General features: G+C 45.8%; 1 protein-coding gene across 5 annotated transcripts; it reads left to right on the plus strand.

The window, feature by feature from the left end:
- The first annotated feature begins 58 nt into the window (after positions 1–58).
- On the plus strand, positions 59–13,926 carry cc2d2a (coiled-coil and C2 domain containing 2A). Of its 5 annotated transcripts, none has more exons than XM_086224551.1 (40): positions 59–227; positions 357–435; positions 563–616; positions 719–802; positions 889–1,030; positions 1,333–1,424; positions 1,884–1,985; positions 2,066–2,146; positions 2,226–2,414; positions 2,531–2,684; positions 2,781–2,917; positions 3,002–3,133; positions 3,665–3,874; positions 3,959–4,065; positions 4,565–4,705; positions 4,839–4,995; positions 5,200–5,471; positions 5,649–5,826; positions 5,921–6,074; positions 6,174–6,321; positions 7,109–7,247; positions 7,342–7,545; positions 7,637–7,729; positions 7,817–7,908; positions 8,435–8,449; positions 9,355–9,525; positions 9,634–9,691; positions 9,773–9,882; positions 10,626–10,722; positions 10,796–10,894; positions 10,976–11,152; positions 11,425–11,439; positions 11,539–11,742; positions 11,839–11,928; positions 12,011–12,124; positions 12,248–12,382; positions 12,483–12,605; positions 12,693–12,751; positions 13,203–13,380; positions 13,547–13,926. In XM_086224551.1, exons 1-40 carry the CDS (start codon positions 205–207, stop codon positions 13,730–13,732), a joined length of 4,995 nt encoding a protein of 1,664 aa, XP_086080677.1. In that variant the 5' UTR covers positions 59–204; the 3' UTR covers positions 13,733–13,926. The 5 variants fall into 5 exon arrangements, with proteins under 5 accessions (XP_086080677.1, XP_086080678.1, XP_086080679.1 ...); XM_086224552.1 differs by having other exon boundaries at positions 722–802; XM_086224553.1 differs by lacking the exon at positions 11,425–11,439.
- Positions 13,927–14,227: the final 301 nt, after the last annotated feature.

Consider the following 14,227-nt stretch of genomic DNA (forward strand, 5'->3'; position numbering starts at 1 on the left):
GGAAATCCAGCACTGCTAAGTTAGTTTGAGACTGCTAGTAATTTGAAGGTAGGTTGAGAAATAGTTTATGTCGTTACTAGGCACCAATAATGGCGCCGTGGGTTGAGAGAAAATAAAGTACAGCGGAAGCCAGAGCACCGGCGACACAAGCAGATAATAAGTTGATATTTACAGTTATTATCCTTAAAACAAAAGAAGAAGAAAATGGCCGCAGTCCCCTCTTCAAGGTAACTTTTCTATATGTCGACATTTTGTTTCTGCTTTAAACCATTAAGCTGTCACGCTTGGTTCTAATATCTTTATCCACCTACGTTCAGGATAGTTAGCAGTTATTCGACCCTCTTTTCTGTTCTTAGTGAAATTCGCGACAAACTGCGAAAGAAACGCCGGGCTTTGCAAGAAACGGTGGCAAAAGGCAAGGAAGACGACGTCCAGGTAAGGTGACAAGCGAGATGTCATGAGTGTGTAGAGATGTAGAGGGCAGTACCAGCGGGTCCAAAGCACAGACACGACTCAGCACGCAGGGAGTGAAGAATTCAGGTGATGTTATTTTACCTGATAGGCTCTGGTTCCATCTACCAGTCTGGCTGAGGAGGAACGACGCGCTACGATGAAGGTGTGTTTGTATGCGTGTGTGTAATGTATGTAATGTATTCCAGTAGCTGAGAGTGAGTGTAGTTTGCACATACAATTTTTGAGCTGTATCTCTCCTTCACAGCAGGAACCACAAAGCAGCGAAGAAGACCCAGGAGAGATTCTGAAAAACACATTGAGGGCCCAGAGGCAGAAGCGGAAGGAAAGGGTACATCTTCCTCTGCCTCCGTGATGTCTGTATCAGTAATTCCATGTATAAGTACGTAACTGTCACCATATCTTGGCGTATAATAGCTGCTTGAGCAGTCTACAGCCTTGGAGTCACAGGATGATGATGGTGTGGAGGAGGTCTCCACCGTCAAGCATCCCGGTGAAGATGTGGGATCAGCTAAGACAACATTGGTTCTTTCAAGACCTCCAACTGGTGCTCAGAGAGGTACCCTCACCAAGCCTGCTCCTCCCTCCGAGCCAAGGGTCTCAAACTCCTGACCCGGATGTCAGACATGGCCTTCATTTCATACAGACTTCAGTGTGAATTCAGATTATGGGGAAATTCGACAAGCAACATCTCTTATTATCGTAGATTATAACTGTAGTTGTATTAATTAATTTTTTTATATATATATATATAGTTACATTTGGCTTATTGATAGAAGTCAGTAGAAAGAAAACCTTTGGGACGCTTCATGTATGTAATATACATGTAATTGTTGTGTCATGATATCTTTTGTCCTCTAGGTGTCTCATCAAGAATCCAGCAAACTCCAAGCCAACGTCAGTTTGACAGCTTTGTCACGCAACGTTTGGAAGAGAAGCTGAAAGCAGCCAGGGTAAACCCTTTTTTTCTGTTGTCTTTTTTAAGGGGCAGTGGTTTGCACTGTCGCCCCCCAGCAAGAAGGTTCTGGGTTCAAGTCCCGGCTCCAGCACAGGATCTTTCTGTGTGGAGTCTCCATGTTCTCCCTGTGCCTGCTGGGTTCTCTCTGGTACTCCAGCTTCCTCCACAGTCCAAAGACATCAAGAGGGACCAGGTTAATCCAGACTCTAAATTGACCGTAGGCGTGGCTGGGAGAGCCAATGGTTGTCTGTCTCTATGTGTTGGCCCTGCGTCTGTCCAGGGTGAACCCCGCCTCTCGCCTGAATTCTGCTGGGATAGGCTCCACCCCCTGTGGGATAAGCAATGGATGGGTCTTTTTTTTTTAAATAATCCAGTTCTTTGTTTCTGTCATGTGCCCATAAGTGGTCATAGGCCAAAGTCTGATTACTTGCAAAAATGTGTTATTGTGTTTCAGTCCAAAGGGGAAAGTCTTCAGCAGCGGGAGGCTTCTATAGAAGCAGCCAGTCGCCTGCAGAGCCTCAGAGAAAGAGAAAGTGTAAAAAAGTTTTACCAAGAGGTTAGCACCTGTCTTTACCTGCTGGTTGCAGCCATGTCATATAATCCAGCAGCGGGGGACTAACTTCTGGTTTTCTGCAGGTGGAATCAGACAGGGATGAAGGACACAATGTCCCTCTGGCTGTTAGCACCAGGGTCAAGTTCCAAGATACAGCAACAGGAGTAAGGATTTGAACTACAAGACTGCAAAACAGTGTGATTTGTATTGTTGTTTTTGATACTTATTCTCTCCCAAAACCAGGTAGGAAAAGACCTGCCGACTGCTGAGGAGGCGTATAACTTCTTCACATTCAACTTTGAGCCAGAGCCACAAGAGATGGTTGAGAAGACGAGCAGGGGAGGACGAAAGCAGGGGAAAGAAGGCAAGGGGAGCAGAGAGGTTGTTGATGAGCAGGAGGAAGTAGATGCAGATAACCAAGACGAAAACCAGGTAAGAAACAAATTCATCAGCGTTACTGATGATGTGAGGGTGAGGAGAGTGTAAAAACAGCTGATTTACTAATATGGAGTTCTTTCCAAATGCCTCTTGATTTTTGTTTTCTTTAGAATGAAGACGCTCCTCTTATGAGAGATGCAGAGTTGTTTGGCATTGAAAAATCAACCCAGGACTTCCTGGAAGTGAAGAAAGCAGAGTATGAAGGGTACCGAAAACTTGCTCTGCGGCAAAGTGAGCTTCTCTTCACGCCAAGTTTTCGAACAGGTATTCTTTAATGAGCAACACCACCTGGATCACATCAATCAGCCGTTAGAATATTTGCAAAGTTTGGCAATCTCTGTTTATACGTCCCTGTCGTAGTGCCAATGTCTGTCAAACTGCCTGAGAACATGAAGCCACGTTATCTGGAGGACGAGGGTCTCTATGTTGGAAAGAACCCCCCCGTGTCTCTGACCAATGAGAACATTCTGGAGAACCGTATTCTGAAAATGGAGGAGGTAACATCAGCAACATGCCTGAATCTGAAGCTTTATCCTGTATTACTTATGAATACATTGCACTTTTTGGTTGTAACTCTGAAGGGAAAGAAATGGTTCCGAGATGACGGCAAGATCATTGCTCTACCGGACCCCATCAAGGAATCATCCACAAGACCTCCTCTCTTCCACACGGAGGGGGACCTGGACCCAGCTTTGCAAACTGTGTACAGGAAGGTCAGATTCTGTTTGCCTCATCACTTTGCATGTTCACATACTGATATTGTTCTGCCGCTTTTAGATTGAAGCGTTCTATGGGGCACCTTCGGCCCACTCATGGTTGTTTCTATGGACATTGCAATTTAGATGCCTGGAGGACACGTCATCGCGCTTCAAAGGAAGTATAAGAGACAAAGATGAGTTGTACAGTGACATTGTGGAGGTTGTAACCGACAGTTTAATTCACACTCTAATTGTGAAGTTATGGGGAGTTTCTGAGTGTCCCTTCAGTGTCATCGGAGAATCGTTTTTCCTTCATCGTGCTGTAATTGATCGTTCAGAAAACAGAACGCTCATTGTAGTTCAGCTGGTACATTATTTTTCATGCATGACTTTTCATTACGGCACTCCCCAATGGTGCTATTAATCTATTTCACGCTTCCTTTAAGCTTGCACACATAGAAGCATGCGAGTGAAACACAGAGAAGCATTTCATAGGGATTCATATTTTCCACAATGTTGCATCATGGATGACATTCTATCCCTCAGGCGCTGAAGTCCAAGTATGCAAATCTGTACTTCACTGGTGCAGCGGACCCTGAAGGAGACTACCAGCTTGACGTTGATGTCTCTGGACTTGTCTTTTCTCATCACCCACTCTTCAGTCGTGAGCACGTTCTGGGGGCCCGTTTAGCCCAGCTCTATGTTCAGTACCTCACCAGGCAGCACAGTAACCTCACAGGACACCTCACTGACAAGGTGAACCGTCATCACCACGATCCACATTCCTGAGTGAGATATTTTAGTCTTACGTATGTATCCTGGGTCTCTTGTGTGTTGCAGTTGAACGGATTAAGAAGTGCCCTGAGAAATATGCTTGACACCCACAGAGGGCAGAGCCTCACTCAGGTCCTACAGCAGAGAATATCTGAGTACAGTCTTGAGATCAGGTGCATTCCTCAGATTGTATCCTGTACATCCCATGAAGTGGTATTTGATTTGGTAAAAGTGGGGTTGTGTGAGGTTGTCAACCATTGGAGAGCAGCAAAAGCTCTTCAGCCCAGCAGTGCCTGTTTTCATCATCAATTTAAAACCTACGTGTAAAAACAAATCTATTTTCATGCATGCTATATATTTTTTTTACATTTTCACTGATTTACTTTCCCCATTAGAAAGCCCATTATTTTGGTTTGACAGTTTTGACTCTTATTCCTACACATGTGCCACTGTCTGATTCAAACAGCTGATCTAACAAGAGAAAGGACTTTGTGGTGGTGCAGTAAAGACTTGTATATGTTCCAATAAAGCATAAATAGAAGTGGATCTCTGATCTACATCTGCTATGAATGACTACCTCATGTTAACCTTGAAATATCCCTTCAAGGTGCTCTTCCCCTCAGCTCCCTGACAAGAACTGTTCCTCATTCTTTTGTATCCTGAACACGATAGGAACACTCGGCAGCTCCGAGACAGCGAGCAGGAGAAAGACAGGACGCTGCTGAAGAACGTAGTAAAAGTGTGGAAGGAGATTAAAGCCCAGAGGGAGTTCCAGAAGTTTACCAACACACCCTACAAACTCTGCCTCAGAAGGTGAGCCACTGTTGAGAGTGAAAGCTCAAAGATAAATGTCTGATCCACACTGTCCTCAGTGAAGGACAGGCTCATGGTTTCATTCGTGTTTTTATATCCCAAAATAATCCATGTTGTCCACCCTTTGCTCCAGAGAGAATGTCGACCGGGAGACAGATGAGCAGGATTATGAAGGTGAAATCATGGCAGAGGTTGTGGAATTGGAGGTAGAAAGCGAGGAGGACTACCACAGAAAGCTGGCTGAGTACAAGACTCTGTTGGAGGAGTGGAAGCTCTGGAGAAGAAAACAGGTATTTGAAAGCTTCAGTTAAACATTTTCAGTTGTTGTGACTAAGCTAATGCACATTACAGGATAATAAAGGAGTCGATAACTATATGACAGAAAATGGTGAATTATCCATTTTATATGATTATAAAATTAGAACTTTTAGCCCTCTAACTTTTTTATTGGCTCATATACATAAGTATACACACCTTGTGTTCACTGACTTCAGAAAGCCAAAAAGAAGAAGAGAAAAAAGAAGAAGAAGACTGGCCAGGAACAGGATGACACAGAAGAAGATGATGACGAGGAAATAAGTGAATCAGAGGGACCTGTCGAAGAGGGCCCTCCAAAACCGGAGCCTCCAGAGAAGCCTGACATCAGCTTAATAGAGCAGCAGGTGAGAGAGAAAGCCTCCAGGATACGCAGGAAACCAGGCGAGCCCATCCTGATCCCCGAGCTGTCTGCATCTGGAAACATCTCTGCCAGTGAGCTGTGCCCCAGGTACCAGAAGACACCAACACTGGGTTCCTTAAGTGAGCCAGTAAAGATTTCAGAGCCTTCAGATGCATCCATTTATTGTCAGACTAATGCTATTCAAGTGAAAATTATGTGAACTTAGAGCACTCAGTACAACCTGAAGGACAGAGATGCTCATTGTGGGTTTCTCTACTTGTTCAGGGGTGAAATCGCTCGAAGGGAAGATGTTGCAAGGCACAGTCTTTTCATCAAGATCTTATACAACAACAAGGAAGTTTCCCGAACCAACAGCCGGCCCCTGAGCTCTGATTTCAGAGTTCACTTTGGACAGATCTTCAATCTCAGAATCATTAACTGCCCCCGAAGCATCAATTTGCAGGTAAAAGTATAAAAAATGTTTTGCTCTTTTATTTAATCCACAGATTTGTTTGACTGTTTAGATCCTTGCACGCGTGTGTTGTTCTGTTGTGTAGGTGTTTGAGGAGGTGGGATCCACATGCTCCCTCTTGGCACAGGTGTACGTGCCAGTCCCAGAGCCGTCAGTTGTGGCCGGCAGTGCCGCCATTGAAGAATTTGAGTTTAGCAGCAATCAGAGAGTGATGTTTGACCATGAGGGCGTGGGAAGTGGTAAACTTTTCATTTGAGTCAAGCTCAAAAAACTCATTTCCACTCCTGAAGTCAGTTCTCTATTTTCGGTGTGAGTAAATCATTTCTCTGCCCCCTCAGATGTGCCCCTCTCCTTTGAGGCTGATGGCAGTAACAAGCAGATCCTGCTGACCTCTGGGAAGGTGTCCTGCTGTGTTTCTTGGGGGATCGGCGAGGACGACGTACCACTCGCCCCTCCTGTGTCTCAACAACCTGGAGCCAGGCGCAGGTAGAGCCTCTGCTCTCTAAGTCTCAGCACCTGCATCAACATCTTCAAAACATACCAGAGTGGGTCGTACTTGTAGCCAGGGAGTTCTGTATGCCAGTGCACTATTGGCAAGCGCAGAAGTTTACATTTGAAATAAAATAAAACCAGACCTAATTTTGTGTAAATGTTAGACCGTGAGCGGGCGGTTGGGGCGGGGGGGGGCATGGAAACTCCTCTACAATGATGAATTCAAGCGCTCAAATGATCTGCCACCTGAGGCCGTGTTAGCGCATTGTTTGTCTTTTCAATTGTATCATCATGTCTCATCAAGCACATCCTGAACACCTCCATGTCAGAGCTGTTTGAATTCATTTACCTGAGGGAAGGTTCAGATCATTCCAGGCTGGAAAAAGAATGAGATGCAGCCAGGAGCCGCGATGTTAAAATGACAAATGTAAAATGGTAGAAGTGCTTTTCAGCTTTTTCAGTTCATCCCGGAGTCCCAGGGAACGTTAATGCCATATTTGAAGAGGAATTTTTGAGATATGATATTAAAGAGAATGAGACAGAAATTATTAATATGTTGTAACAGCGACAGTGACCTTTGACCATCATAAACTTTGTGGAAGTTTGTACCAAGTTTGAAGAAATTCCCTCCAGGCGTCAGTGAGAAATCACGTTACCCGGACGGAGACAGAAGGATGACAAATGAAAGCATGAACATTTTATACCTCATAAAATGCCAACCCTAAGACACTACTGCATGTAGTAGCCTGAACTTAAGACGTATTAATCCTGTCTGTTTTAGTGGCCTCGGACATCTTGACGCTGTCTCCTATATTGGGGCATCTGGACTATATGACATGAAGAAAATCGGGGAGTGGGCAACACAGTCCCGACTGGACCCCAATGATCCGAGAAATGCTTCCATCATGCAGCTGCTCAAAGTGGGTACAGAGTTATGTTGCGTAGCCAAGAGGTCTGGGCAGTCCAGCAGGAGGAGGTGGGGAGTTCAGTTGGACTTTGTGTGTGTGCGTGCAGGTCGCCAGTAGCGGAGAGGTGACAGCACCTGAATATTTCCGCCTGGAACAGCTGCAGGAAGAATTTAACTTTGTTACTGATGAAGAGTTGGAGAAGTCCAGAAGATTTCGTCTGCTTAAGTTGAGAAACCAAGAAGTTGCAGAATTTCGCAATTACAAGTGTGTTCCATCTCTTGAGAGAGAGGTCACTGATAAGGTTTTCCAGGTCAGCCTTTTCAAATATTTACAGTTTATAAACTCAGCACGCAACGGCTCTATGAAAGACACATTCCTGGTTTCTCTTAAAATGATTTCAGGAATATGAGAGAAGACTGAAAGAGGGAGACATCGTTGACACCAAGGAACATCTGGATTCTCACAGAGCTTTAGTTGCCAAGTACCTTCAGAAGGTGAAACAAGCCTTCAGAGTTGTCTTGTTCATACACCTTGTGCATACGAGCAAAATAAACTTAATATAACCTATAATTTTCCCACAGATAAGAGAATCAGTCTTGAACCGATTTCTTCTGGCCAAGCATCACTACGTTCTGTCAGATCTGGTGATAGAAGAGGAGATACCAAGCATCGGGTGAGTACTGCACTTCAGCTTCTCACATTCTCTTTTCATACCAATCACAGAATACCAATCATAACATGTTAGCAAGCGCTAGTTTCTTTGGTGCATCATTTACACGCTTGTTTGTCTTCAAACAGAGTTGAAAAGTCACTGAGTGCCTGAACGTTGCGCTCCAGTTGTAGGTGGAATGTTAGATCACCTTGCAGCGAGCGATCATCAGCCAGCTCAGCCCATCAGAAGGAGTGACAGGGCCTATATAATCCACACGATGATGTCAGTATGTTTCTTGGCTCGGTGCTCCTCCAGCCTGTTTGATCTCTCTCAGTAATCTGGAACCGCTCAAGCCAGTGCAATTTTCACATGTGGATCAGATACAGAAAATAAATCAGCCGTGGCAGTTGTACACATATTTACACATACTAACGTACGTCACCGTCAGTCACAAAGCAGGGTGTTAACGTTGGACAATTTTATTCATTACTCAAGTTAAATTTTATATTCATGTTTGTGTTATTCTTCTGCTATGCATTTGTAACAGTGGTGCAGGTCCAGGGTATGTTCTTAGTCTTTTATTTCTTCTCCTCTCACCCTCTGTGTTTAGTTTGAGCCCAGAGAGCCAGTATGGTAGCAACGATAGACTGTGAGGTATTCAGTCCTGCCAGGTTTTGCAGAGGTCATCCCTGGATTCCATTTTGTAGGTTCTTCACTTACCAAAAAGGTTTTTGATATTCAAGTGATACTTTACCCAAAAGGTGTATTTGGTCTTTCAAGTACCCACAATTAGTTGTTTTGAGCTCTCAAAGATGTTTTTTCCCTCCTCCTCGACTTCTTTGTGACAGAAGTCAGAAAGATCCAGCTGTGTGTTTCAGCTAATGGAGTCTGATGGCCAGGGTCAGCAAAACTATCCAAAACATCTGTTGCTAAACTGTCAAGGGTGAAGTAATTCTTTAAAGTACAAGAGTCTTACAAACAAACATCATATGTACTGTTATAGTATTTTTATACTGTGTACAGTCCATGAGCATCTCCTGCTGGAATACTAAAAGACAGCATCCTTGGAAGTACAATAACACAGCAACTGAGTGAAAGTTGTCCTCAGGATGTGATTATGAGTAAATCCTGCTGGTATTAACTTCAACTGCACATGCTGAACCACTTTAAAAGTGACCCTGGGACAGTTTAATGCAGATATCCAGTGTTTTATTAAGTGAGGTAACTGTCGTTCTGGTCGCCATTGGTGCAACAAGTCAGTCCAGGCAGTGACGTGACAGTCGTGAAAAATAATCTGCTCCACACAACTGCAAATACCTGGAGGGGCTGAGTACTGTTGGTTGTTAAAATCCCTTCCCACTTTTTCAATGAGAACTCTTGTTAATAGGTCCTAGTTTGTGCTCAGTAAGAGTTTGTGGTGCTGCGTAGCTCGCTGTCTGGATGATACAGGTGTGTTGTGACAAACAGGATTCTGGGAATAAACCTTTTCAAGCTTGCTGAACCCAAGCGACCTCTGAAACCTCAGAGGAAAGAGAGAAAGAAGGTGACGGCTCAGAATCTGTCTGATGGAGACATCAAACTGCTGGTCAACATCCTGCGAGCCTATGACATCCCCATCCGCAGCCGGCCCCACAGCAGGTCAGTCCACCCTCGAGCAGCATCAGAATGAGGCGTGTCGTCTAGCGTGATGATGTCCCGAGACATCGAGCACAGTGTTGACCCTCTTTCAATGGATGTGTATTTCAGTAAATCGGGACAGCCGGCTCCGACCTCGAGCCAGACCAACGACTGGCTCCTCAGCCAGGTATGATACATCTAGACTCACGCTTAAACAAGAGCGGGACCTTCAGTCGTTGTCCTTCATCAACCCCGTGTGTGTTTGTAGGTGCAGGTGAGGCCGTTTGTGGAGGTTTCCTTCCAGCGCACCGTACTGCAAACAACCACGGCTGACGGCCCGAACCCCTCCTGGAACGAGGAGCTGCAGCTGCCTTTCAGGTGAACCAGCCTGGACTGGACTCTCTCCCTCCCTTGTATTTAGGTACAGGATAGGTCCAGCAGCTCGCCATTGCATCAGAAATACTCACTGTTGCTGTGTAGCAGCGCCTCGTGGATAGTAACTACAGGACATGAGGGTTAAGATGTGTTGTTCTATGGTAGCGTGTGTTGTCAGAAGTGATTCCAGGAACTATAACTCAGAGATGTTTTTAGTGTTTCCAGGGCATGTAGAGAGATTATCGGTTCATTTATTTTATTATATTTATTTATGTTGGGGACATAGAAAAGACATCAAGCAGACTCTCTCAGGTGCTGCATCAGAAGTCAAACTGAGGTGACAAGAATAAAGAACTGCACACAATGCATTTGTGGCTCCAGACAGTTTTATGGAGCCAACGTTTCAGTCACAAGGGATCTTCATCAGGCATTATTCAATAAAGCATAACCTCAAATAATGAAATTAAAGCATCAAGTTTTACCTCATGGCCTAAATTATTGTATATTTTTTCTATGCCTATAAAAAAAGCATTTTTCTCTCTTGTGTTCCCTCCAGGGCTCCGTTTTTGTCTTCCTGCAGTTCTTCATTTCTTCACCTTTTCTTCAGTTGCAGTTATAAATGGCAGTTTACAAGTTACTGTGTACACAAAGACACAACTCTTTCCAGATATTGCAGTTGTGTGCACTTAATAATAAACATTAACAAAGTAGCAAATGTGTTCCACACTTCTTCCTCCACTCTTCAGTGCTCCTAACGGCGACTACAGCACCGCCAGCTTGCAGTCAACCAAGGACGAGGTCTTCATCAACATATTCGATGAGGTGGTCTATGAAACTGGAGAGGTGAGTCTGGAGGCGACGTTCATGGGTTTGTTTTTCCCTCACAGTACTGATGCCAGTACATCTTCCTACTCAGAATCACAGAGATCGAGGGAAGTCGATAACCACCCGGGTAGAGAAGCACTGGCTGGGCTCGGTCAAGATTCCCTTCAGCACCATTTACTCTCAGTCCAGGGTGAGTCCTCCTTGTTCACACGCAGTTTGGCCTTCTAACAGAAGCACACGCTTAAATCCTCTGTGTGATTCCATCTGGCAGATTGACGGAACATTCAAGGTGAATACACCGGCAGTGCTGCTGGGCTACAGTAAGGAGCGGAGCCACGGTAGTAACAGCGGCTACGATTCACTGCGGAGCCTGAACGAAGGAGCCTTCATCACACTGTTCATTACTCTGGAGCCTCAGCTGGTGCCTGGAGAGTCGATCAGGGAAAAGGTAAATCCTGACCACGTGACCTAACACACGTCCAAATCATTTGTGTGTTCGACATGTTTTCATAAAGGGGTACCAGAGCTATGGGGACAGTCTACGTGACACTGGAACATAGGGGTCAGGTGCAGTAGCAGAGGTTTCTATGCCTGCAGGTGGACCTGGGAGGAGACGAGCTGGAGGCTTCAAACTTCTGCTCAGTAGAAAAGAGGGTTTTTGATTGCTGCTGTGTTCTTACGTTTGTCACTCATTTGCTTTCATTCTGCTGCATGTGCTAGTTAAAGGAGCTGAAGGTAACTGTCCCATAGAGCCCTTTCTCTCCCTCACCATTCACCATCGCTACGTTCTCATCCATTCATCCACACCACAGTAACCTTTGACCTCTTACACAGTTTGATAGCCAAGAGGACGAGTATTTGCTACAGGCTTCAGAGAAGTTTGAGAGAGAGGCAGCACAGGGCCACCCAGACCGCCCCTGCATCACCACCGTCATCGACCTCAATGGGAAGACAGTTTTCATCACACGTTACATCCGGCCACTCAACCCTCCTCAGGAACTGCTGGATGCCTTCCCCAACAACCCCCTGGAGGCCACGGTCAGTCCCAGCCCTACTCCAGTGAACCACAGTGGTCCTACTTGTGTTTTTTTGTTAGATTTACTGGCCCGGCACATGTGCTCTATCCCCTCTCAGGCCCTGGTGGCCCGATTTGTCTCACTCATCCCGTCTCTGCCGGACCGAGTGTCCTTTTCTGGTGCCTGTGACCTGTGGAGCACCTGTGACGTGAGTGAGCCCTCTCTGGTCTAGTGAGACCCTTTAAAAAGGTCCATCTTAGCTCACTGTTCATGCTCTTGTTATCTTACAGCAATTCCTCACCCTCCTCGCAGGGGATGAAGAAGAACACGCCGTACTGCTGTGCAACTACTTCCTGTCGATGGGCAAGAAAGCCTGGCTTCTAATTGGCACTGCCATACCAGAGGTGGGGGGCTTTTACCTGTAAACCCACCATGATGTTGTTTTTCTGTTTACTCAAATAAAACTGAGGTAAAAAGCCTCCTTCAGGGATGGATTTGTGCAGAATATTAAACCGTCTGTTCCACAGGGGTCCACCGCGTACGTCCTGACCTACGAGCAAGGCCGCTACCTGATCTGGAACCCCAGCAGCGGCCAGTACTACGGCCAGTACGACACCTTTTGTCCACTACAGACAGTTGGTTGCCTGGTCAATGCTGACAATGTGAGTGTGTGTGTGGCACGTGACATCATTGACAATGTGATATTTCCTGAATCATTTCCTCTAGTACGTAAGACAACATTACACTCGTGTTGCTGTGTAGGTGTGGTTCAATACCCAAGAGTACACCTTACCAATGAGGATGAATTTCGACATCACCAAAGCCAATTTGTGGAGACCCTTTTTCTCCCGAATGTTCTCTCACCCTGGATTGTCCAGTGTGCAGGTGAGTGTTCAGGTGTGTCTGTGTGATGTGACGGTTCATGTCCTCCGATAACTCCATCCTGCCGCGTCTACGTCCATCTTTCTGTAGCCAGAGGAGCTGGTGTACCGCCGCACAGACAAGGCAGCTGCAGCAGAGCTCCAGGACAGGTGAGGAGCTGCAGTAAAATCCACCCAGCAGTACAACTCCATATTTGGTTCACTCTGCCCCTCATATCAATATCACTTAACTTGTTGGCCCTTTATTTTTCAGTGTTATAATGCAGCTACATTTAGTGGGTTCACTGTCACGCACCACGTAGAACTATGCTACTTTGCTAATGTAATAATTTAGAAAGGAAATTTTGAATGACAGGACTTTGTGTGTATCAATATAATGTGATGTAGGTATTATGAGACTGGCCAGGTGCTACACAGTAAGTTGTTTTCAGGTCTAGGTTTACATTTTCAGCCAGTCACATAGGACATGGCGGTATTGATGGCGTCAGGTCGAGACCCCTGAGGTCCTGGCAGATTCCAAACCCTGGTTATTGTGTCACGTTGATTTGTTTCAACCAAAATAAAACACGACAGAAAACAGTCACCTTCCCCCTTTCTACAGAATTGAGAAGATCCTGAAGGAGAAGATCATGGAGTGGCGCCCTCGCCACCCGACCCGCTGGAACCGCTACTGCACCACCACCCTGAAGCAATTCCTACCCAAACTGGAGCAGAGCAGAGGGCAGGAAGTGTCTGAGGGGCACCGCCATGAGCTGCAGAGCCTGCTGGGAGACAACAGGGTATGTCTGAGTTGGGCGTGACTGCAGAGAAGTATGCCAGAATGAGTCAGTGTATGACATCATCTGTCATTTCAATGACATTTCAACACTTTCAGTGCTGGAAAAACATCAGCTGGCACATGGGTCTAGTACTTTCCCCTCACTAACAGGCCTGTGTTTCCTCTAGATCTCAGGATTCCCCCTACATCTGCCCTTCTCGGAGGTCCGGCCCATCATCGAGGCCATGTACAGCACCGGCGTCCACAACATTCAGGCATCTAATGTGGAGTTTGCTCTGGCTGTGTACGTGCACCCCTACCCGAGCAACGTGCTGTCTGTGTGGGTGTACTTGGCCTCACTCACCCGTACGTGACACGCGTCACCAACCAAGAGCTTATTCTGCTGTCAGGGTCCCCACAGGGGCAGGAATTCCTTGGATTTTAAGTGACGTGCTCAAACTTACTTCATTACTTTTATAATAAATGTAAGTGGGCGACACATTTTTAAACTTAAGTTACGATTTGCTTTTAACCCTTTGTGACCCAATGTATGTATTGTGGGGGATGGGAGGACTTCAGGAGGAGACAGCTGGTGGGGGGGGGGGGGTGCTCACAAGGCTGTTGATGAGAGGACAATGGAGGAGTGAGAAAGAAGCAAAAGGAGATGTCATGGACATTTGACATTTGTTTCAGTTTGGGACCAGTTGAAGCTCTAACAGAATCCAGTGAATGACTGGCAGGGACTTCTCCAAGGCCACGTCCTGGGTCTGAATCAGCATTTGAGCGGAGTTTCATTACTTTGTGCAATTCTGTAGTGAGGTCAAGCACTGCCTCTCCTATTTATGTGTTCATATTAAGATCATTTTAAA

Source organism: Aulostomus chinensis, chromosome 14 (assembly GCF_037954235.1).
Source record: "Aulostomus chinensis isolate RoL2024-O1b breed Wild chromosome 14, RoL_Achi_v1.0, whole genome shotgun sequence".
NCBI classification, from domain to species: domain Eukaryota; kingdom Metazoa; phylum Chordata; class Actinopteri; order Syngnathiformes; family Aulostomidae; genus Aulostomus; species Aulostomus chinensis.

Coding starts and splice junctions, on each gene's coding strand:
- cc2d2a (XM_086224551.1), top strand. CDS start 205: ATGGCCGCAGTCCCCTCTTCAAG. Junction 2,147..2,225: donor TCCAAGATACAGCAACAGGA/GTAAGGATTTGA, acceptor TCCCAAAACCAG/GTAGGAAAAGACCTGCCGAC. Junction 4,066..4,564: donor GAGTACAGTCTTGAGATCAG/GTGCATTCCTCA, acceptor TGAACACGATAG/GAACACTCGGCAGCTCCGAG.